The sequence below is a fragment of the Entelurus aequoreus genome, linkage group LG07 (genome assembly GCF_033978785.1).
Source record: "Entelurus aequoreus isolate RoL-2023_Sb linkage group LG07, RoL_Eaeq_v1.1, whole genome shotgun sequence".
Lineage (NCBI taxonomy): Eukaryota > Metazoa > Chordata > Actinopteri > Syngnathiformes > Syngnathidae > Entelurus > Entelurus aequoreus.
In genome coordinates, this window is record NC_084737.1 from 64285526 (window position 1) to 64309525 (window position 24000).

At 40.2% G+C, this 24000-nt stretch overlaps 1 protein-coding gene across 8 annotated transcripts in view; it reads right to left on the reverse strand.

The window, feature by feature from the left end:
• Nucleotides 1-24000, reverse strand: part of atp2b3b (ATPase plasma membrane Ca2+ transporting 3b) — a 137823-nt gene that overhangs the window by 83880 nt on the left and 29943 nt on the right. For 7 of the 8 annotated variants that reach the window (XM_062054203.1, XM_062054201.1, XM_062054208.1 and 4 more), the window contains exons 3-5: nucleotides 11553-11750; nucleotides 8309-8566; nucleotides 4275-4400 (exon numbers count right to left, since the gene is read on the reverse strand). In XM_062054203.1, coding sequence (XP_061910187.1) covers nucleotides 4275-4400; nucleotides 8309-8566; nucleotides 11553-11750 — 582 coding nt within the window. Of the gene's footprint in view, nucleotides 1-4274; nucleotides 4401-8308; nucleotides 8567-11327; nucleotides 11380-11552; nucleotides 11751-24000 lie in introns of those variants that run through there. The other variant, XM_062054207.1, reaches the window with a different exon arrangement.

The window sequence follows — 24000 nt, forward strand, 5'->3', positions numbered from 1 at the left end:
GGCATTGAACGCTACCTGACCACTAGAGCGTTAATCGCTAGCTGACAACTAGGGCGTTAACCACTACCTGACAACTAGGGCGTTAATCGCTACCTGCCAACGAGGGCGCTACTCTTTAGCTGGAAACCGGTGTGTTAATTGCTAGCTGATAACTAGCTCGTCAATCGCTAGCTGACAACTAGGGCATTAATTGCTACCTGACAACTAGAGTGTAAATCTCTAGCTGGCAACTACAGCGCTAATTGCTAGCTGATAACTAGCTCGTCAAACGCTAGCTGACAACTAGGGCATTGAACGCTACCTGACCACTAGAGCGTTAATCGCTAGCTGATAACTAGGGCGTTAATCGCTACCTGCCAACGAGGGCGCTACTCGTTAGCTGGAAACCGGTGTGTTAATTGCTAGCTGATAACTAGCTCGTCAATCGCTAGCTGACAACTAGGGCATCAATTGCTACCTGACAACTACAGCGTTAATTGCTAGCTGATAACTAGCTCGTCAATCACTAGCTGACAACTAGGGCATTAATTGCTACATGACAACTAGAGCGTTAACCGCTACCTGACAACTAGAGCGTTAATCGCTAGCTGGCAACTAAAGCGCTAATTGCTAGCTGATAACTAGCTCATCATTCGCTAGCAGACAACTAGGGCATTGAACGCTACCTGACATTTAGGGCGTTAATGCCAGCTGGCGACTAGAGCGCTAATCGCTACCTGACAACCAGGGTGCCAATCGTTAGCTGGCAACTGGAGCGCTAATTGCTAGCTGACAACTAGTGTGTGAATCGCCAGCTGACAACAAGGTTGTTAGTCGCCAGCTGGTAACTCGAGCGCCAGCTGGCACTAATCGCAAGCTGACAACTACCGTGATAATCGCGAGCTGGCAACTAAAGCGCTAGTCACTACCTGACAACTAGCGTGCTTATTCGCTAGTTGGTAACTAGCTCTTCTCCATATTTACTACTACACGCTCTGTCATGTTTTTGATGATTTCTTTCTTTAATTCATTGAACATCATCCACTTCTTTTCCTCAGCACTGTACTTCAAAACAAAGTTACGTCCATCTCTAGCTAGAAGCTAATGATAGCGGGTAAAAGCGGATGTTTTGGTCGGTTCACTGTGACATTCACTACGCTAATTAGTGGCGGGGAGGCTCGTTAACTGAATTTTTACTGTTAACCTCAAACAAAAATTAGCCAAGAGAAAGCTCATATGGTGAAAAACTCAGAAGCTGAGACACTTGCATCCCAAAGTGTTGAAGGGTTCATGTCACAATTTTTTTTCTATTTTTTTAAAACATATAACATGTAATGATGGTTTGCATAGATTTTGCTGCAAAGACCTTTCTTTAGGCCACTCCCAGACTGTTTTTTTTAAACGGCTCATCACGATGACGACACTTTCGTCCCCGCCCCGCAGCTTTCTCTGATAATTGTTTTTGTTTTGCTAACACCGTATGGACACCAATCCCAGATGATATAGCGAGACCAGCGACTCACCATGGTTTGTTTTCGCCTCAAGTAGGGGACAGAAAGTAAGAAGCACGGCTAGAAATTTCTGTTGCTAACATCCATCCATCCATTTTCTATCGTTTGTCCCTTTTGGGGTCGCGGGGGGTGCTGGAGCCTATCTCAGCTGCATTCAGGCGAAAGGCGGGGTACACCCTGGACAAGTCGCCACCTCATCGCAGGGCCAACACAGATAGACAGACAACATTCACACTCACATTCACACCCTAGGGCCAATTTAGTGTTGCCAATCAACCTAACCCCAGGTGCATGTCTTTGGAGGTGGGAGGAAGCCAGAGTACCCAGAGGGAACCCACGCAGTCACGGGGAGAACATACAAACTCCACAGAAACACCCCGAGCCCGGTACCGGTATCAAAATGTATTTCGATACTTTTCGATACGCTTCTAAATAAATTGGATTACGAAAAAATTACATTGTTGGCTTTATTTTAACAAAAAATCTTACAGTACATTAAACATAAGTTTCTTATTGCAATCGAAGAACACTTTTGTCCTTTAATAAAATAGTGAACATACTAGACAACTTGTCTTTTAGTAGTAAGTAAGCAAACAAAGGCTCCTAATTAGTCTGCTGACGTATGCAGTAACATATTGTGTCATTTCTCATTCTATTATTTTGTCAAAATTATAAAGGAAAAGCTTTAAAAATGAATAATTAATCCACTTGTTCATTTACTGATAATATCTGGTTTTTTTCCGTTTCAACCTGTTCCATCTACACTTCTGTTCAAATGTAATAATCACTTATTCTTCTCTTCTTTGATACTATACATTAGTTTTGGATGATACCACAAATTTAGGTATCGATCCGATACCAAGTAGTTTTAGGATCATACATTGGTCATATTCAAAGTCCACCTGTGTCCAGGGACGTATTTCCCGAGTTCATAAACATAATATGAATTTTTTAAAAAAGAAAAAAGATTTTGTGACAATAAAAAATATCGATGTACTCATAGTAGTATCGACGAGATACACAATTGTACTTGGTATTATTACAGTGGATGTCAGGTGTAGATCCACCCATGGCGTTTGTTTACATCCAGGAGCACTATCTTTTGTTAGCGGTGACGCCGGTGAGCTATTGTATCCTCTTCCGGTGTAGTGAAGCATGTTTAGCTATTCCTCGTCCTGCAGGAATGATACTTGTAAGAAACTTACTTTATTTGTCGCCATGGAGGACAGGATTAGTGATTTAGAAGTAGCTAAAACACTGCCGACTGCGGTTGGATGTTAGCTGCTAGCTAGCTAGCTATGTCTTAAAGCATCTCTCCCTGAGAGCGTTTTAGTGTTGTAGTTTCACTTTTATCTTTAGTTTTAAGCCGAAATGCGTCCATACTGCCTTTTTTGTCTACACACCTTGTCTGCTTTTAGTACTCCGTGATTGTGCACTGCCGAACATGCTCCTCTGCTCGTAAAACCAGTAATGTCACGGCGTGACGACGACACGCCGTCATGTCCGTTAAAAAAAATGGGGAACCAGTACTTTTTAAACAGAGTATAGTACCGTTTATGATTCATCAGTACCACGATACCGGAGGTATACCGTAAAACCCTAGTAGGGACTTATCTAACTAAAAGTAGTTTTTAGGAAAATCTCTTTTTACTTATGACGGGGAACGGTAATACGAGAGCTGAGCCAGAAGGCAAAGCTCTTGGTCTACCGAGCTATCTACATTCCTACTCTCACCTATGGTCACGAAGTGTGGGTCATGACCGAAAGAATAAGATTGCGGATACAAGCGGCCGAAATGAGTTTTCTCAGAAGGGTGGCTGGCATCTCCCTTAGAGATAGGGTGAGAAGTTCAGTCACCCGAGAGAGACTCGGAGTAGAGCCGCTGCTCCTTCGCTTGGAAAGGAGCCAGCTTAGGTGGTTCGGGCATCTCGTACAGATAGATGCCTTACGAGCGTCTCCCTAGGGAGGTCCTCGTTGCACGTCCCACTGGGAGGAGACCCCGCGGTAGGCCAAGGACCAGATGGGGGGATTACATCTCCTCTCTGGCCTGGGAACGCTTCGGGATTCCCCAGGAGGAAGTCGTTAATGTTGCTCTGGAGAGGGAAGTCTGGGGGTCTCTGCTGGAGCTGTTGTCCCCGTGACCCAATTCCGGATAAGCGGTTGAAGATGGATGGATCGATGGATGGGGAATGGTGATGCTATTATCTTATAGTAAAAGGCTAAGCTAGCTACACAACAACTTGAGCTAACTTGCTAACAAAACATATAGACATTTCTAACCTACTGTTATTACTTACTGTTTCATTGTCTCCTCCACTGCCATAAATAGTAGGCACCATTAAAAGTAGTTTTTTCAGAACATTTTTGTGAATGTTTGTGGGTGAAGCAAGACTAATCCTAGCACACACTCAAAGAGACTTCTTCACAGTTGAAGGCACATTGCCATGAATTGTAAAAGTTGGTGAGGCACTTTTTGACTTTTTGGGTGACTTGTGCAACCAAACAACAGAGCATTTCATTCAAATTCAAATAGGCAAACGAATGCTTGTATAAATGACTACCATATATGGTTAGTCGGCTGGTGTCACATTTGAACAAAATTCCAAACGGACCGTTTGGAGGAAGTTTGAAGGAATGCAAGATTGTTGTGTAAATATCCCCGTAATGCCTCCACGGTTAGATTTCCAATTTTTGGGACTTATGCAGACCCCAAATACACATAAGCAGGTACCGGTTTTGCATGCCTTTAAGACAAAGAGAATGATCCAAAAGTGTAAAACCAACCTGAGAGCAGCATTGGGTCCTTTTCCACAGATTTGCGTACGTGGTCAGACTCTCCCGTTAGAGAGCTCTCGTCGATCTTCAAATCGTTGGCTTGGACCAGGATACCGTCGGCTGGTAGCAGGTCCCCTGCAGACACAAGCACCCGTCAAGGAATGTTTGTGTATAATCTAACGTCTTATTTTTTGATTTCTTGCCATGAACTTTTGTCAATGCAGGGTTTTCATTTTGTGTGAAAATATAGACACTAAAGACACAGCAAGGTATGTCAAAATTGACTGTGATGTTGAACAACATCAAAATAAATCGTATTTGTATGCAGTGCTCAGAAAACTGACATGTCAACAGTTTTATTCAAATAGTGGGGAGTGGGACTTCCAGTGTTAGTGTCTTTATAAACGCTTGAACGATACACAATTAACACAGCTAGGTGGCATAACAAATATAACAAAGTGTTAATTGCCCCTGGTTATTATGGTGGATCCCCGCATATTCGCCATTCAGCATTCGCAGCCCCACATACTCACTGATATTTGGTCGAAATATGGATTTTCTAAATATGTTTTATTTAGGGATAACGATAACTTATGTTTATTAGGGGTGCAATGAAAAATCAATTCACCTCTGAATCGCGAATCTTATTCATTCTGATTCCAAATCGATTAAAAGAAAAAAAAAATAATTAAAAAAAATATATATATATGTATATACACCATATTTTACGGACCATAGGGCGCACTGGATTATAAGGCGCACTGCCGATGAATGGTCTATTTTCGCATTAAAGGAGTCATATTAATTATATTTTTTTCTAAATGTAAAACACTTCCTTGTGGTCTACATAACATGTAATGATGGTTCTTTATCAAAATGTTACATAGATTATGTTTTACAGATCATCTTCAAGCCGCTTTCTGACAGTCGCTTCAGGATGCGCCGTTTTGTGGGCGGTCTTATTTACGTAGCTCACCTTCGGTAACGTCTTCGTCCCGTCATCTTTGTTGTACCGGTGTAGGGTACAAGGATGGGAATGGAAGAAGTGTCAAAAGATGGAGCTAACTGTTTTAATGACATTCAGACTTTACTTAAATCAATAACGGAGCAGCATCTCCTCATCCGGAAATAACAACAAGGCCGGAAATGTGTCCCGTCAAAAATCGCCTGACCAGAACTCTTTAATAACTAAAGTTCCTTTGGCGAATAATGTAAACTCACTACACCGGTATGTTTTAGCGCTTTCATGGCGAGTTTACTGACAGATATAAGTAAGAACTTTACACTACTTAATATTAGAAATGGCAACAGCGGAGGATGAATTTCCCATAACAAGAACATAGAGAAAAAGAAGAAGCTTATTGACTACGGCGTCGGTACGGACTAAAAGGGCGGATGCACGCAAATCGTCAGGACTTATGCAGATCCCAAATAAATACTGCGAAACACAACGCCAGATAATATGTCTCACCTTATACACACACCATAATAATACTCGTATGTTGAAGCCCAGCACAATCCATCAAGCGGTGCGGCTTCATAGCTTACCAAAGTCGTACTAAAAAATGTTGATAAATTTTTGAGCGCCGTGTGTAATGTTCTATATTTTCAATGGAACATATAAAAAGTTGGTGTTGTTTACTTGAGTCATATTGCAGTCCACACGTATCTCTTGTGGGTGACTGCCATCATATTGCAGTCTACACGTATCTCTTGTGGGTGACTGCCATTTATTGGTCACACTTATCATTTCACCTTGTACCAAATAATCTAGCTTCGAGGTCGGTAAGCAAAACCAGAATTATTCGGTACATTAGGCGCACCGGGTTATAAGGCGCACTGTCGAGTTTTGAGGGAAAAAAAGGATTTTAATTGCGCCTTATAGTCCGGAAGAAACGGTATATATTTATATTTTTATGAATACATTTTTTTAAATAAGTTTTTAGGCCATCTCCATGCAACCAAAATTAGCTTTTCTAACCTTTAACCTGTTTTGAAAAAGTTGAATCATAATTATTATACCAAATAATACATTGCGAGAATTGGTTTGAATCGGGAATCGATTCTGAATCGAATCGTCACCCCAGAATCGGATCAAATCCTTAGGTGCCCAAAGAGTCACACCCTTAATGTATATTTGTTAGGGGTGTAACGGTACGTGTATTTGTATTGAACCGTTTCGGTACGGGGGTGTCGGTTCGGTTCGGAGGTGTACCGAACGAGTTTCCACACGGACATATTAAGTAGCGTAACACACATTGTGTAAACAATGCACACCGAGGCACAACACACGGCATGCTAGCAGCTAACGGGCTACGATAGACTGACCATACGTCCTCTTTTCACCGGACATGTCCTCTTTTGCGGAGCTGTCAGGGCGGAGTTTCTTAAATGCCTCAAATGTCCGGCATTTTGAGTTAGGGTTGCGTGTATTTTCAATGTACGTTCAGGGTTAAGAATGGGTTAAAAACAAAACAAATTGTGCGCGTAGCAGCATTCGTGAGGGAGGGGCAGAGACGGAGAGAGCGAGAGAGTTATGATAAACGCGCATGCGTCGCCAGGCTCTGCTTTTTATCCATAGATTTATCAGATTAAATTTTTTATTATCTATAGCAGGGGTGTCAAAAGTGTTTGCGGCCCACAGCTAATGTTTTAAAGGCCCACGGCACATTCTAAAAATACTATTAAAATAAACAAAAACATAACAAAAGTGAAATAAAAAAGCTTAAAGGTTAAATGCAATTTAGAAAAAATTGCAATGTTGACTAATAAAACAAAGCTGTTTTTTTTCTTTCAAACTGTCATTGCTCAAAACATAATATTGAATCAAAATCAATGTTATTATGAATGATTGACCTATCCAAGGTTCGGATTCCTTCACATCAAATATTCCAGTAAGAAAAATATTTTTGGTGGAAGATTTTGCAAATTTGGTAAATAAATAACCCAAAAATTTATATTTTGTTGTTTTCTTACTGTACCGAAAATGAACCGAACCCATCCATCCATCCATCTTCTTCCGCTTATCCGAGGTCGGGTCGCGGGGGCAGCAGCCTAAGAAGGGAAGCCCAGACTTCCCTCTCCCCAGCCACTTCGTCCAGCTCCTCCCAGGGGATCCCGAGGCGTTCCCAGGCCAGCCGGGAGACATAGTCTTCCCAACGTGTCCTGGGTCTTAGGAACCGTCACGGCGTCCCTCACCTAGGACGTCTATAGCTTTTCTGCTCGAAAGGATTCTTCATTCATCACTCCAGGCAACGTTTGTAAGTTTTACAATATAACTAAAACAATTACTACTTACTAAAGTGTCCCATGTGTGATGTCTGTAGGAGTGTTTTCATGCATATTTGTATGCGCTATCGTAACGTAATCAAGCTAGCGTCTTTAGCATTAGCGAATATGCTAACACATTTACGAGTGTCAGTGTTACTATTATTACCTTACAAGGGAATTCTTTTTGTATTGTTTCAGTTTCACAAATTCCTTAGTAAATTCACCAAAACATCACCGTGGAGTTTTTGAGTCCGTTTGATCAGCCGTTTTATTTCCGTGTTACAGACATAACAATTAAGGTATGTAAATAAACATTTACACAATTTTTCTGTGTAAATAACTCATTTTACAACGTATTTATCTGCGGCTTATATTCCGATGCGGCTAACATATAGAAAACATTTTATTTCTTCTAAGATTTGGTGAGTGTGGCTTAAATACCAGTGCGCTCCATAGCCCAGAAAGTACGGTAGTTAAATGAGTATTGTTCCTTTGACTGTAAGGAATTTAGTTTCAATGGATTCAATAAAAAACGTGACGCAGGAGGGTTGTGGAGCTCAATCTATTCCAATGATTACAACAAAAACTGTAAATGTTGATCCAAAATCAGAGGACGCAAAGCTCGCAAGAAGATTTGGAGGGGGAAGAGCGAGCCGTGTGTCAAAAATAGACATTTTTACATGCTTACGAACTACTTTTTTAAAACTGTGTTTCAATTTTGTGTGAGTGAAGCTCTTCCTCGTCGTTGAGAAAAATAAAAAACAGTGACTTACCGTACTTCACTTGGGCCATGTCCCCCACCATCATGTCGGCCACCGGAATCTGGATGACATTTCCTTTCCGCACCACCGTGAACTTTTGCTCCTGCTCGATTCGACTCTGCAGGCCCCGGAACTGCTTCTCTTTGGACCAGTCGTTGAACGCCGTCACCAGGACGACACACGCCACCGACAGCAGAATGGCGGCGCCCTCGATCCAGTTGGCCTCCCCCTCGCCTTCGTCCTCCGCTCCTGCCGACACGTTGCCGCACGCTGGAGAGAAGGGATGCCGGCTTATATATTGCAAACACCATACAAAGTATATTATTCAATAAATAAATACATCTTTAAAGAGTTACTTAAACATGATTATGAATGGAATTAAATACATAATTGTATTACTAAATACAGAACAATACATTTAATTAATTACTGGTTTCATTACTTCGTGATTTAATTCAGGGGCTCTTAACCTTTTTGACTTCAGGGCCCAACTTTTCCACTACACAGGGGCCCGGGTCCCATTCAAATATTAACACTTACTTAGTAATATTTTAATGGTATTTAATAAATATATCTAACGTACTTACAGTTACAACCTTGTCAAATGATATAAAAGCATGTGTTGATCACTAAGATGATTATCAAGGCTTCGGTCAGCCTGATGACAATAATAACTACTAATCAAATATACTGCATAAGAAGGGACTCATAAAAACGGATTTAAAAAAATACATTTAGATACAATGACGCAGTGCTAAAATAAATGAATTCTAACTAACAATACATGTTAATAATAAATGTTTCTTAAATAAACTGTTCAAATGAAAATTCAGTTTTGCCGCATTAGTCATGATTTTTGCACTTAAGAAAGAAGTTTGTTTGATACTGTCATTATTACTGCCACAAGTGGTGGAAAAATGTATTACAACTGAGTACCGCTGCGGACCATACGGACCACAGCTGGGAAACAGATATTATTATATTGTTGGGCGGCACGCGGCCCAACAATGGGTTAGAAACACTGATTTAATTAATTATTTTACAATTTTATTAATTATTTTTTTATTTAATGATTTACTTTAAAAAAAATTATGATTATTTAATTAATTATTTCACAATTTAATTATTTTTAAATGAATGATTTGCTTGAAAAATTGTAATGATTATTTAATGAAATATTTCACAATTGTATTAATTATTTTTTATTTAATGATTTACTTTAAATATTTTACGATTATTTAATGAATTATTTCACAATTTTATTTTTTTATTTATTTAATGATTTACTTTAAAATGTAATGATTTTTTATGAACTATTTCACAATTTAATTAAATATTTTGTATTTAATTATTTACAAAAAAAATGTAATGATTTTTTAATGAATTTGGTGCGGAAATAACTCCGACAACCGGAATAAATTATTTTACTTTATCTCCTACATGCTGTGAGTCAGCAGGTCTTGTTCCCACATACTTTATAAAGTCTAAAATATCAACCAGAAAATCCTCAAAAATTATTAGTTTCAAATAATAAATCATGTTTTCAAAGAACTTCAAAGTTCCAAGGTATTCCTTGGACTAGATTCCTGTCAGCCCCGCCCACTGACTTTGGTGGCTGACATAAAACAAATTCACCTATTCAGCGCTGAACAAGGATGGGCACATAAACTTACGGACAGACTTCCGCTAGATCGTTAGCTTAAACGCTAACATGAAAACAAAAGACATTAACGTATATTTGAGCACATTTAACAACATTGCCATTATAATAACGGTCCTAATTTTGGTCAAAATAACAGTGATATCAAATTTTCAATCACTGCCTCCCGAACACTAACACTAACACCAAAATGCCTTGACGTGTTGCTGCAATTTTCAATGCCGTGTTACAGGCACCACTTGGAAACAATTAAGGTAAGTAAATAAACATTTACAAAATATTTCTGTGTAAATAATTCATTTCACAACGTATTTATCTGTGGCTTATAGTACACTCTACAGTCTGGAAAACACAGTAAAATTAATCAACACTAACAAAAGTACCGAAAATTGGCACCGCTGATTACCGGTATCGATTCCCAGATAACGGGGATTGGTACCGTATCGTTTCAAATGTGAGAGGTATGTGAGAGGTACCCACCCCTAGCACTGACACACATTTTCATGAAATAATTAAAGAAATCTTGAAATAATTTACGACATCGTAAAATAATTCATGATATATTAAAATTATGGAATTAATAATTAAATAAATAATTAACTGTATAAACAATACATAAATTAGGGCTGCAACTAACGATTAATTTGATAATCAATTAATATGACGATTAATACTTCGATTAATCGATTAATAATCGGATAAAAGAGACAAACTACATTTCTGTCCTTTCCAGTATTTTATTGAAAAAACCCAGCATACTTGCACCATACTTATTTTGATTATTGTTTCTCAGCTGTTTGTACATGTTGCAGTTTATAAATAAAGGTTTATTTAAAAAAAAAAAAAAAAAAAAAAAAAATTTTAAAAGCCTCTGCGCTTGCGCATAGCATAGATCCAACGAATCGCTGACTAAATTAATCGGCAACTATTTTTATAATCGATTTTAATCGATTTAATCGATTAGTTGTTGCAGCCCTAATATAAATATATATATATATATATATATTTTTTTTTTAAAACAAAAATCAAATTAAATTAAAACTTATAATTTAAGTAATTTCACATGTATGTATTTAATTCCAAGTATGATGAACTAATAACACATTTAATTAATAATTCAAATATTTATTTAATTTTGTCTCATTTGACCCGCCAAAGATTGTACCCCCCCCAACCCCCCTATATTTTTTTATTATTGATTTTTTTTGCAATTAAGTAATGGGAAACATCTAAAACAGTATCCATCTTGGAATATGACACACTGATAACATCCATGACCTCCATTTTCCTGTCACACTGTCCTTGACCCTATTAACATGTAGCATGTAGCCCCGCCCCCCTCGATTGCCCGATCATCCTCCCCGTTCTTACACTCGGTTTCGTCTCCGGGCGGCTGGTAGAAGGAGATATTTTTTTATTATTGATTTTTTTTGCAATTAAGTAATGGGAAACATCTAAAACAGTATCCATCTTGGAATATGACACACTGATAACATCCATGACCTCCATTTTCCTGTCACACTGTCCTTGACCCTATTAACATGTAGCATGTAGCCCCGCCCCCCTCGATTGCCCGATCATCCTCCCCGTTCTTACACTCGGTTTCGTCTCCGGGCGGCTGGTAGAAGGAGAGGGCGAGAGAGATGATGGCGGCGATCTCCAGAATGATGAGCGTGACATCTTGCAGGGCCTCCCACACCAATTCCAGGAAAGTCTTGGGCTTCTTGGGGGGAATAAAGTTCTGGCCGTAGACCTGACCACGACGCTCCAGGTCTGCTGGGTCCCCGCTGAGACCTGACAGAGGGGAGAGGGAGCACTTTTACTTTTGTTTCTCTATCTTTATAGAATCCTGTACAACACGGCACACACACATTGTTATTATTATTGTTATTATTAGTGTTATTATTATTTATGTTATTATTATTAATAATATCATTATTATTATTATTGTTTTTTATTATTATTATTATTGTTATTATTATTATTGTTTATATTATTTTTGTTATAATTATTATTATTATTATTACTGTCAGTTGCCAGAATTATACGATAACATTTACAGTCGTTTTTTTCTACAGTGCATTACTGTAAATGGAAAAAAACTATTACTTTTATTTTTACACAAAAAACCTGCCTACTGAGCTGTCAGGTTTTTTTTTTTTTTTTTACTGTAAAATCTACAGAGGTTTTTTATCACAGCGTATTACTGTAAATGAAAAAAAACGGTACTACTTAGATTTTTTTTTACTGTCAAATTCTGGCGACTGAACTGCAAGTTTATGTTACTGTAAAACCTATGGTTGTTGTTTTTACAGTACACTACTGTAAATTGAAACACAGTACCATTTTTAATTTATTGTAAAATTCTAGCAACTGAGCTGCTAGTTTTTGTTTTACTTTAAAATCTACAGGCGTTGATTTTACAGTGCATTCCTGTAAATTGAGTAACACCACTACTATTATTTTTTCTGTAAAATTCTGGCGACTAAGCTGCCAACTTTTTTGAACTATAAAATCTACAAGTGTTTATTTTACAGTGCATTACTGTAAAATTGAAAAACAGTACCACTATCATTTTTACGGAATATTCTGCCAACTGAGCTGCCAGTTGTTCCATCCATACATCCATTTTCTAACGCTTGTCCCTTAGTTACTGTAAAATCAAGAGTTGTTGTTTTGACAGTGTGTTAGTGTAAATTGAACAACAGTACCGCTATTTTGTTTTGTACAGTAAAAATCTGGCAACTGTAGACAATTTGCAGTTGTTGTTTTTTACAGTGCATTACTGTAACTGTAAATATTTGATTATTGATTTTTTCTGTAAGTTTTTTTTTTTTACTGTAAAATCTATGGCCCTTTATTTTACAGTGCACTACTGTAAACCGAAAAACTGTACCATTGTTAGTTTTACTATAAAATTCTGAGCTGCCAGTTTCTTTTTTTACTGTAAAATCTACTGACTTTTTTTTTTTTTACAATGCTACAATCATTAAAAAAAAAGTTATTTTTAAATGAACTGCGTTAAAGTTTCCTGTTCCTTCGCCTAACTTCGAAATCCTTCCATCCCTTCAGCCTCCCGCCTAAGCCATGCAGTTTCCATGGCAACAAGGATATCCGGTCTGGGGCTTCCCGTCTCAGGCAGGTTTCTGCCCAGCAACAGGTGATGTCATTACTCCACCGTTTGAACGTGGGCTTTATTTTGCCATTGGCTGGCGGGGGACGCTCTGTGCACGTACGTGCCGCTGTGCAGATAGTGCACGCTTGCTGCAGTGACTGTCGCACCACAACTTGACATCCAACAGGGTTCAGGCCAAGGCGACATGCAAGCGAGAGAGAGAGAGAGAGAGAGAGAGAGAGAGAGAGAGAGAGAGAGAGAGAGAGAGAGAGAGAGAGAGAGAGAGAGAGAGAGAGGAAACAGGTGATGCTGAGTAATGGCAGCAAAGCCACCTCTCTCCCTCTTTCTCATCCCTCTTTTCCGCTCTTTCCTCGCTCTCTCAATCTCCCCTTGATGTGTCCTTGACAATGCGGCAAGCTCTTCTCACCCCCCCCCCCCCCGCACACACACGCTTCTTTCTCGCCCTCTTTTTGCAACAACTCATCGTCCTCGCTTCCATGTGGATATAATGCTCTCTTACTGCGGTGTGTGAGTGTGTGTGTGAGTGTGTGTGTTTAACCCCCCGCTTTGCTCTGCTTTCTATATCATATTACACTTGATGCACTGAATCATAATGTATATGCACTGAAGCATAATGTATATGCACTGAATCATTACGTATATGCAATGAATCGTTATGTATATACACTGAATCATCATGTATATGCACTGAATAATAATGTATAGACACTGAATCATAATGTATATGCACTGAATCACAATGTATATGCACTGAATCATTACGTGTATGCACTGAATCATTATGTATATACACTGAATCATTATGTATATAAACTCAATCATAATGTATATGCACTGAATCATAATGTATATGCATTGAATCCTTACATATATGCACTGAATCATTATGTATATACACTGAATTGTAATGTATATACACTGAATTGTAGTGTATATACACTGAATTAGCATACTTGCCAACCCTCCCGATTTTCCCGGGAGACTCCCGAATTTCAGTGCCCCTCCCGAAAATCTCCCGGGACAACCATTCTCACGAATTTCTCCCGATTTCCACCCGAACAACAATATTGGGGGTGTGCCTTAAAGACATTGCCTTTAGCGTCCTCTACAACAGTGGTCCCCAACCTTTTTGTAACTGCGGACCGGTCACCGCAGGAAAATTTGGGGATGGTATTTTTTTGGCATAAAAAAATACAATCATGTGTGCTTACGGACTGTATCCCTGCAGACTGTATTGATCTATGTTGATATATAATGTAGGAACCAGAAATATTAATAACAGAAAGAAACAACCCTTTTGTCAATACGTGGACTTTGGGGGGTTTTGTTTTCCCGGAAGGCAAAGGAAAGTTGGCGCGGGCAAGGCGTGAATGTAAGTACATATTTTATTTTAAACACTAACAGACTATAAGCAAACAAAAGGCGAGCACAATGGCGGAGAAAAAACTTGACTAATAAAACAAAACTTGCACAAAGGCACAAACTATGAACAATAAACAAAAACTTACTTGGCATGGAACAGCATGAAAACTATGTCATGGAACTATGGCTTCGAATAAAAGGTAGCAGAGGTAGAAAGGATATCAGAAATAGCATGGTATGATAGGATAATGTCACCAGGACGATCAGCTGAAACAGACAGGCTTAAATAGCAGTGACAGGTGCGTGACATGACAGGTGAAAACTAATGGGTTGCTCTGGTGACAAAACAAACAAGAGTGCACAAAGAGTCCAAAAACAAAACCGAACATAACTAAAACCAAACATGATCACACAGACATGACACCTTTTGTGCGAATGAGTGTGAATGAGTGTAAATGGGGGAGGGAGGTTTTTGGGGTTGGTGCACTAATTGTAAGTGTATCTTGTGTTTATAATGTTTATTTAATAAAAAAAATTAAATAACAAAAATATATTTTTTTTTATTTCTTGTGCGGCCCGGTACAAATCGATCAACGGACCGGTACCGGGCCAAGGCCCGGTGGTTGGGGACCACTGCTCTACAACATGTCGCCACGTCCGCTTTTCCTCCATACAAACAGCGTGCCGGCCCAGTCACATAATATATATGGCCTTTGTACACACATTAGTGAATGCAACGCATACTTGATCAACAGCCATACAGGTCACACTGAGGGTGCCAGTATAAACAACTTTAACACTGTTACAAATATGCGCCACACTGTGAACCCACACCAAACAAGAATGACAAACACATTTCGGGATAACATCTGCACCGTAACACAACATAAACACAACAGAACATATACCCAGAATCCCTTGCAGCACTAACTCTTCCGAGACGCTACAATATACACCCCCGCTACCACCAAACCCCGCCCCCCCCCAACCCCGCCCACCTCAACCCCCCATCTCCCGAATTCGGAGGTCTCAAGGTTGGCAAGTATGTGAATTAGGGCTAGGACGTAACGAGTTTGTAAGATATATTGATATATTTTTAAAGAAGATATGAATTAAGAAAATATCGTAATATCAATATAATTTATTTAACGTTAAAAAGACCAAACTCCGCTTATTTGTTGTGTTCCTTGATTCTCCCCCGCTTCTCACTCCCTCTCAACACTCCATGGACTACTAAACCCCTCCGTTTCCTCCTTCCAACACTTGCTTGCACTATAAGAACATCCATGATTGGTTGGTTGTTTACAATTGGTTGACATTAGGGCAAAACATTAGGGACAGGCGAATCAGAGACAAGTAGGGCGGGTCATGGAACCAGGACGGGAAATCACAACAGACATCCCAAATGACGACGAGAGAGTCGTAAAAGAGAAGAGGGAATTTTCAAGCGGGCGATTTATATATTAAAAAAGCTAGTGTCATGTCTGTTCATGTTTTTGTTTTGGCCATGTGTTTGTTTTTTGGACTCTTTTTAGTTCCTGGTTGCACTTCCTTGTTTTGTTTGTTTCCATAGCAACTCATTAGTTTTCACCTGTCTTATCACGCACCTGTTTCACGTTTCAAGTCACGCATCTGTTTTCACTGATCATGTCACTATTTAAATCTGTCTGTTTCTGTTGTTCGTCCTGGTGACCTCGCACTTTTTCATCCCTCTACTTCATGTCATGTTCACAGTTCTTTGCCAAGTAAGTTTTTGTTTATTAATGCCACAGTTTGTGTTTTTGTTTTATCGTTCATAGTTTCTGCCTTTGTGCAAGTTTTGTGTTTATACCCAAGTTTTGTATTTCCGCCTTTGTGCGCGCCTTTTGTTTGCTTCCCTTTTTTGTAGTTTATTAGTGTTAAAAAAAAAAAAGTATTTAAATTCACGCCTTGCCAGCGCCAATTTTCCGTTGCCTTTTGGAGAAACAAAACCCGAGAACCAAGTCCTGACAGTAGGTCGCCAGCACAACAGTTTCTCCAAACGAAAGTTGGACGGTTTTGACGAGGCAGCGAGGGAGGTGCTCCGCGCCATGGAGGAGGAAACGCTGCGCTACTCCTCCATGGAGTACAGAGACTCCATTTGGTCCGAGGACTGCGCTGCGTCACCGCAGTTCCGGAGGCGCCGCTCCCGACGAAGGACGTCAGGGAGGGCTTCCGCAAGCAGAGAGGACACGTCACTCCCGCAAGCTCCTCCCCCTCCGGGCGGAAGCAAGCCACAGGCAGCCCGGCTTCACCCTGATGACATCACAGCTAAAGATTTTTTTTTCTCTGAACTCTTTTACTTTTGATCAGCCGCCCTCAACAAAGGACTCTGTTTCCATGATCAAATTATCAGAACATGATTTTGGACATTAGAGCATATCAGTCACAGCCATCTGAATTTCATGCCCCGCCGCCCAGGACTCAAGCCACGCCCAAGTCACACACATTTTTTTTTTCACCCACTCAATCCCAGGAAGAAGAAAGACTTTTTGGACAGTTTGGAGGGGAGGATTCTGCCCCCCTCCTGACCTCCCTCCACCCACCCCAAAAGACGATTCCAGACCGCGGGGAGCGCGTCTGGGATCCGCTCCTTGAGGGGGGGGGGGCTAGGGCTGGGAATTGTTCAGGTGGGGTGGGTCAGCATCGCCATGCCAAGCCACAGCCTCCAGCTCGGCCACCACCACCTGTCTTTCGTCACGCCAAGCCACAGCCACCAGCACGGCCGCCACCACCAGTCTTTCGACCTGCCAAGCCACAGCCTCCAGCTCGGCCACCACCACCTGTCTTTCGTCACGCCAAGCCACAGCCACCAGCACGGCCGCCACCACCAGTCTTTCGACCTGCCAAGCCACAGCCTCCATCTAGGCCACCTCCACCTGCTCCTCGCCCTGCTCCAAGGCTATCAACATGCCTAGCAGCTCCACCATGCCAAGGTCCACCATGCCAAGCGCCGCCCGTGGCAGCTCCACGACGCCAAGCGCCGCTCGTGGCAGCTCCACGACGCCAAGCGTCGCCCGTGGCAGCTCCACGACGCCAAGCGCCGCCCGTGGCAGCTCCACGACACCAAGTGCCGCCCGTGGCAGCTCCACGACGCCAAGTGCCGAATCACAATGTATATGCACTGAATCATAATGTATACGTATTGAATCATGATGTATATGCACTGAATCATTATGTATAAACACTGAATCATTATATATATATATACACTGAATCATAATGTATATGCACTAAATCATTATGTATACTTACTGAATAATGATGCATATACACTGAATCATAATGTATATGCACTGAATCATTATGTATCTGTACTGAATCATTATTAATATACACTGAATCATAGAGTATATGCACTGAATCATAATGTATATACACTGAATCGTAATGTATATGCACTGAATCATGATGTATATACACTGAATCATTATGTATATACTCTGAATCATAATATATATGCACTGAATCATTGTGTATATGTGTGTGTATACCTTCACCCTCTGGCTAAGGGGTGTACAAACATTTTCCACTGAAAAATGAAAGAATGCGGGAGCCATTTTGATATTTTTCATTTTCAAAACCTATCCATCCATTCATCTTCTACCGCTTGTCTCTTTCGGGGTCGCGAGAGGTGCTGGAGCCTATCTCAGCTGCATGCGGACCAATACAATATATTTATTTTGACCTTCAGGTCTCCCTTCAATTGTGGTGAGCATTAGAGGTACCAGGACCCAAAAGGGTCTCAGTCATTAAAGTGTTAAAATTCATAAATATTTTATTTTTCTTTCAACTCTAAAATATCTACAGATTAACTTTAGATCCATCCCTTGGCATACATTTTAAAAAAAATGTTATGTTTCGTGCCCTTTTTTGTCAAAACCCTCGAAATACACAAAAATAGTTGCCATAATTATCTGTAAATATAACAGTTTTTCAATTTACACTAATGCACTGTAAAAATGATGACTGTACATTTTATGCTAACATAAACTGGCAGTTCAGTTGGCAGATTTTTACCGTTAAAAAAACCTTGGTACAGTTTTTCTATTTACAGTAATGTACTGTAAAACAGCAACTATAGATATTACAGTAAAAAAAACTGGCGGCTCAGTTGGCAGAATTTTTGTGTACAAAAAGAGTGGTATTTCTTAATTTTTTTATAGTAATTGAAGCCTTAAATATGTCAATAATTCATAGCAACATTGCTTTTGGTAAATTATAGGTTTCCGGGATCCAAATGGCCCCCACTAGTAAATACGTCATATATAAATATATATTTTTACTTAAATGTCAAGATCAACTTCAGATCTATCCGTGATTATAAATTGTTATTATTTTTTAAGCAACGTCAGTTTTAAAGTAAAAACTGCCTTTGAGTTAACTTTGTGTTATTTGTGTCAATATTGCAACTTTTTCATTTTCAGTTTGCTCTTGTATTCCACTTTTTAATGTTTTTTTGTTCATATTTTTTAAAATGTGCCGCGGACAGTTAAAGAATGAGCTGAGGGCCGCACTTTGGACACCCCTGCTCTCGTTGCATCTTTGCAATGTCCTGCAAATGATGACGCAAACCTTTCAAATATCTAGTCGTCCATAATTCCTGCTTTTGTTGCTGTCGAGTTTGTGTGTTTAATTTGTCATCAAGTGCAATACGAGCGTGTCATATACTGGTATATATATATATATATATATATTATATATATATTTATATGTGTGTGTGTGTGTGTGTGTGTGTGTGTGTGTATAGTGATATATAATATATATACACACAACACGAGTGTCATGGCGAACGATATACTGTATTGTATACATATACCTGTGTTTATATACAGTCGTGGTCAAAAGTTTACATACACTTGTAAAGAACATAATGTCATGGCTGTCTTGAGTTTCCATTAATTTCTACAACTCTTGTTTTTTTGTGGTATAGAGCAGTGGTCCCAACCACCGGGCCGTGGCCCTGTACCGGTCCGTGAATCGATTGGTGCCGGGCCGCACAAGAAATAAAAAAAATAATTAAAACAATTTTTAATATATATATTTTTTAAATTAAATCAACATAAAAAAACACAAGATACACTTACAATTAGTGGACCAACCCCAAAAAACCTCCCTCCCCCATTTACACTCATTCACACTCATTCGCACAAAAGGGTGTTTCTTTCTTTATTAATATTTCTGGTTCCTACATTATACATCAATATAGATCAATACAGTCAGCAGGGATACAGTCCGTAAGCACACATGATTGTATTTTTTTATGACGGTAGGTTGGTGTTCCTGGGATTAAAGGCCTCACCTTTTCTCCTCCGAACCTATTGTGGCCAAACAGCTAAATTTTTGTTTCATCTGACCACAGAACTTTCCTCCAGAACGTTTTATCTTCGTCCATGTGATGTCAGATGAAACAAAAATGTAGTTGTTTGACCACAATACTCAGCAATATGTTTGGAGGAGAAAAGGTGAGGCCTTTAATCCTAGGAACACCAAGCCTACCGTCAAGCATGGTGGTGGTAGTATTATGTTCTGGGCCTGTTTTGGTGCCAATAGAACTGGTGCTTTACAGAGTAAATGGGACAATGAAAAGAAGGATTACCTCCAAATTCTTCAAGACAATCTAAAATCATCGCCCCGAGGTTGGGTCTTGGGCACAGTTGGGTGTTCCAACGGGACAATGACCCCAAACACATGTCAAAGTGGTAAAGGGATGGCTAAATCAGGCTAGAATTAAGGTTTTAGAATGGCCTTCCCAAAGTCCTGACTTAAACGTGTGGACAATGCTGAAGAAACAAGTCCATGTCAGAAAACCAACACATTTAGCTGAACTGCACCAATTTTGTCAAGAGGAGTGGTCAAAATTTCAACCAGAAGCTTGCCAGAAGCTTGTGGATGGATACCAAGAGCGCCTTATTGCAGTGAAACTTGCCAAGGGACATGCAACCAAATATCAAAATTGCTGTATGTATATTTTGACCCTGCAGATTTGTTCACATTTTCAGTAGACCCATAATAAATTCATAAAAGTACCAAACTTCATGAATGTTTTTGTGACCAACAAGTATGTGCTCCAATCACTCTTTCACAAAAAATAAGAGTTGTAGAAATTATTGGAAACTCAAGAGAGCCATGACATTATGTTCTTTACAAGTGTATGTAAACTTTTGCCCACGACTGAGATATATATATATATATATATATATATATATATATATATATATATATATATATATATATATATATATATATATATATATATATATACACAGTACAGTACAGGCCAAAAGTTTGGACACACCTTCTCCTCATTCAATGCGTTTTCTTTATTTTCATGAATAATTACATTGTAGATTGTCACTGAAGGCATCAAAACTTTGAATGAATACATGTAGAGTATGTACTTAACCAAAAAGGTGAAATAACTGAAAACATGTTTTATATGCTAGTTTCTTCAAAATAGCCACCCTTTGCTCTGAACACTGCCTTGCACACTCTTGGCATTCTCTCGATGAGCTTCAAGCACACCTGTGAAGTGAAAACCATTTCAGGTGACTACCTCTTGAAGCTCATCGAGAGAATGCCAAGAGTGTGCAACGTAGTAATCAGAGCAAAGGGTGGCTATTTTGAAGAAACTAGAATATAAAACATGTTTTCAGGTATTTGACCTTTTTTTGTTAAGTTCATAACTCTACATGTGTTCATTCATAGTTTTGATGCCTTCAGTGACAATCTACAATGTAAATAGTCATGACAATAAAGAAAACGCATTGAATGAGAAGGTGTGTCCAAACCTTTGGCCTGTACTGTATATAGATAGATAGCGATAAATAATATATATAACACATGTGTGTAACGTCGAGCAATGGAACAACATCTGTGTCTGCCAATTCCATCTTGTAGGGACAACTGCAGATACGTGTGCGTGTGCGTGTGTGTGTGTGTGAGAGAGAGAGAGAGAGAGAGAGAGAAGGTATTGAGTTACAGTAAGTTACTGTAAGTCCCTGTTGAGTGTTGTTCGTTCTCAGGGCATTCCATCGATCGCAACTGGACTGTTCTGATTGTCCGAGAAGATGTTTGGCCTCTCATCCATGCTCAGACTTACAGTAGTAATAAGGGAAAACAAATATCAAACATAAGAAATAAACAATCTAAAGCAGGGGTGTCCAAACTTCTGCACACCCTAATATCAAAGCCTCTGGGGGCCTTTTGATATTTTCTACTATCAAAATAAATAGTTTCTATACATACACATATATATACATACATACATACATACACACACATATACATACATATACACAGTTTGTTAGCCCCGACAACCACCACGCGCGCGCGCTGCCACCAGTCACAACATCAGCCACCCCCCTGCACCAGACCCAGCAGCCACGGGCGCCCACACCACAAACAAACGGCAGCAGAAACAGCAGCCGCAACACCCCCAAACAGCCAGCACCACCCAATTAAATCAAAGCGATAAAAAAAAACTGCGACCGGCAACCACACGCCAACAGGATCACGGAGACCAGCCAAAATGAATAATTTTTAATAACATTAACAGTTCTATGATTAACTACATTCCGCCATAAAATAGATAAACAGCTGTGATACATTTCTATATCACCTAAAAGAAAACTGTTTTTGTTTAATACAATTCTACCCAAACATTTAATAAAGTCAAAAACAAATAAGGCAACAAGAGAAGTATTTAACACTTCTCTTTTCTAAAGTAAATCTGTACAGCAGATATTATCATCAACATCAACAATATGATTTGCCTGAGTGGCTGCAAAGGAGCGATTGAAAATAAAAACACAAATAAAAAAATAAAATATTTATCCATCTATCCATCCACCATCTTCCGCTTATCCGAGGTCGGGTCGCGGGGGCAGCAGCCTAAGTAGGGAAGCCCAGACTTCCCTCTCCCCAGCCACTTCGTCCAGCTTTTCCCGGGGGATCCCGAGGCGTTCCCAGGCCAGCCGGGAGACATAGTCTTTTCCAACGTGTCCTGGGTCTTCCCCGTGGCCTCCTACCAGTCGGACGTGCCCTAAACACCTCCCTAGGGAGGCGTTTGGGTGGCATCCTGACCAGATGCCCGAACCACCTCATCTGGCTCCTTTCGATGTGGAGGAGCTTTTTACTTTGAGCTCCTTCCGGATGGCAGAGCTTCTCACCCTATCTCAAGGTAGAGCCCCGCCACCCGGCGGAGGAAACTCATTTCGGCCGCTTGTACCCGTGATCTTGTCCTTTCGGTCATAACCCAAAGCTCATGACCATAGGTGAGGATGGGAACGTAGATCGCCCGGTAAATTGAGAGCTTTGCCTTCCGGCTCAGCTACTTCTTCACCATAACGGATCGATACAGCGTCCGCATTACTGAAGACGCTGCACCGATCCGCCTGTCGATCTCATGATCCACTCTTCCCTCACTCGTGAACAAGACTCCAAGGTACTTGAACTCCTCCACTTGGGGCAGGGTCTCCTCCCCAACCCGGAGATGGCACTCCACCCATTTGCGGGCGAGAACCATGGACTCGGACTTGGAGGTGCTGATTCTCATCCCAGTCGCTTCACACTCGGCTGCGAATCAATCCAGTGAGAGCTGAAGATCCTGGCCAGATGAAGCCATCAGGACCACATCATCTGCAAAAAGCAGAGATCCAATCCTGCAGCCATCAAACTGGATCCCCTCAACGCCCTGACTGCGCCTAGAAATTCTGTCCATAAAAGTTATGAACAGAATCGGTGACAAAGGGCAGCCCTGGCGGAGTCCAACCCTCACTGGAAACATGTCCGACTTACTGCTAGCTATGTGGACCAAGCTCTGACACTGATCGTACAGGGAGCGGACCGCCACAATCAGACAGTCCGATACCCCATACTCTCTGAGCACTCCCCACAGGACTTCCCGAGGGACACGGTTGAATGCCTTCTCCAAGTCCACAAAGCACATGTAGACTGGTTGGGCAAACTCCAATGCACCCTCAAGGACCCTGCCGAGAGTATAGAGCTGGTCCACAGTTCCACGACCAGGACGAAAACCGCACTGTTCTTCCTGATTCCGAGGTTCGACTATCCGGCGTAGCCTCCTCTCCAGTACACCTGAATAGACCTTACCGGGAAGGCTTTTTTTTTTTTAATGAAATATATATTTTTTAAATATATATTTAAAACATTTATATTTTAGATTTTTTTAAATCGATTAAGAATCATTACAAATAAAAATCACGATTAGATTAATCTGAAGATCTTTTTTTTTTTTGACACCCCTTGTAATCTTCCTTTGATTATAATCTCTCAGCTCAAGGCAGAAAGGGAATGTCCCGCGCATGGAAAACACTCAAACAATGTAAGCAAAATAGTAAAATCACATTGAACACTTAACAATAAGCTTTTGAAAATAAGTAATATGTAAGAAAGTGTAAGAAAATAGTGCAAAATGTAAACATCAAGAAACCTGAGAACTATTTTCTGCAGGTTTAGTGCCAGGAAGTTAAAGCTGTGCTCTAAAGGGTGTGCGCAGCTAAGGTG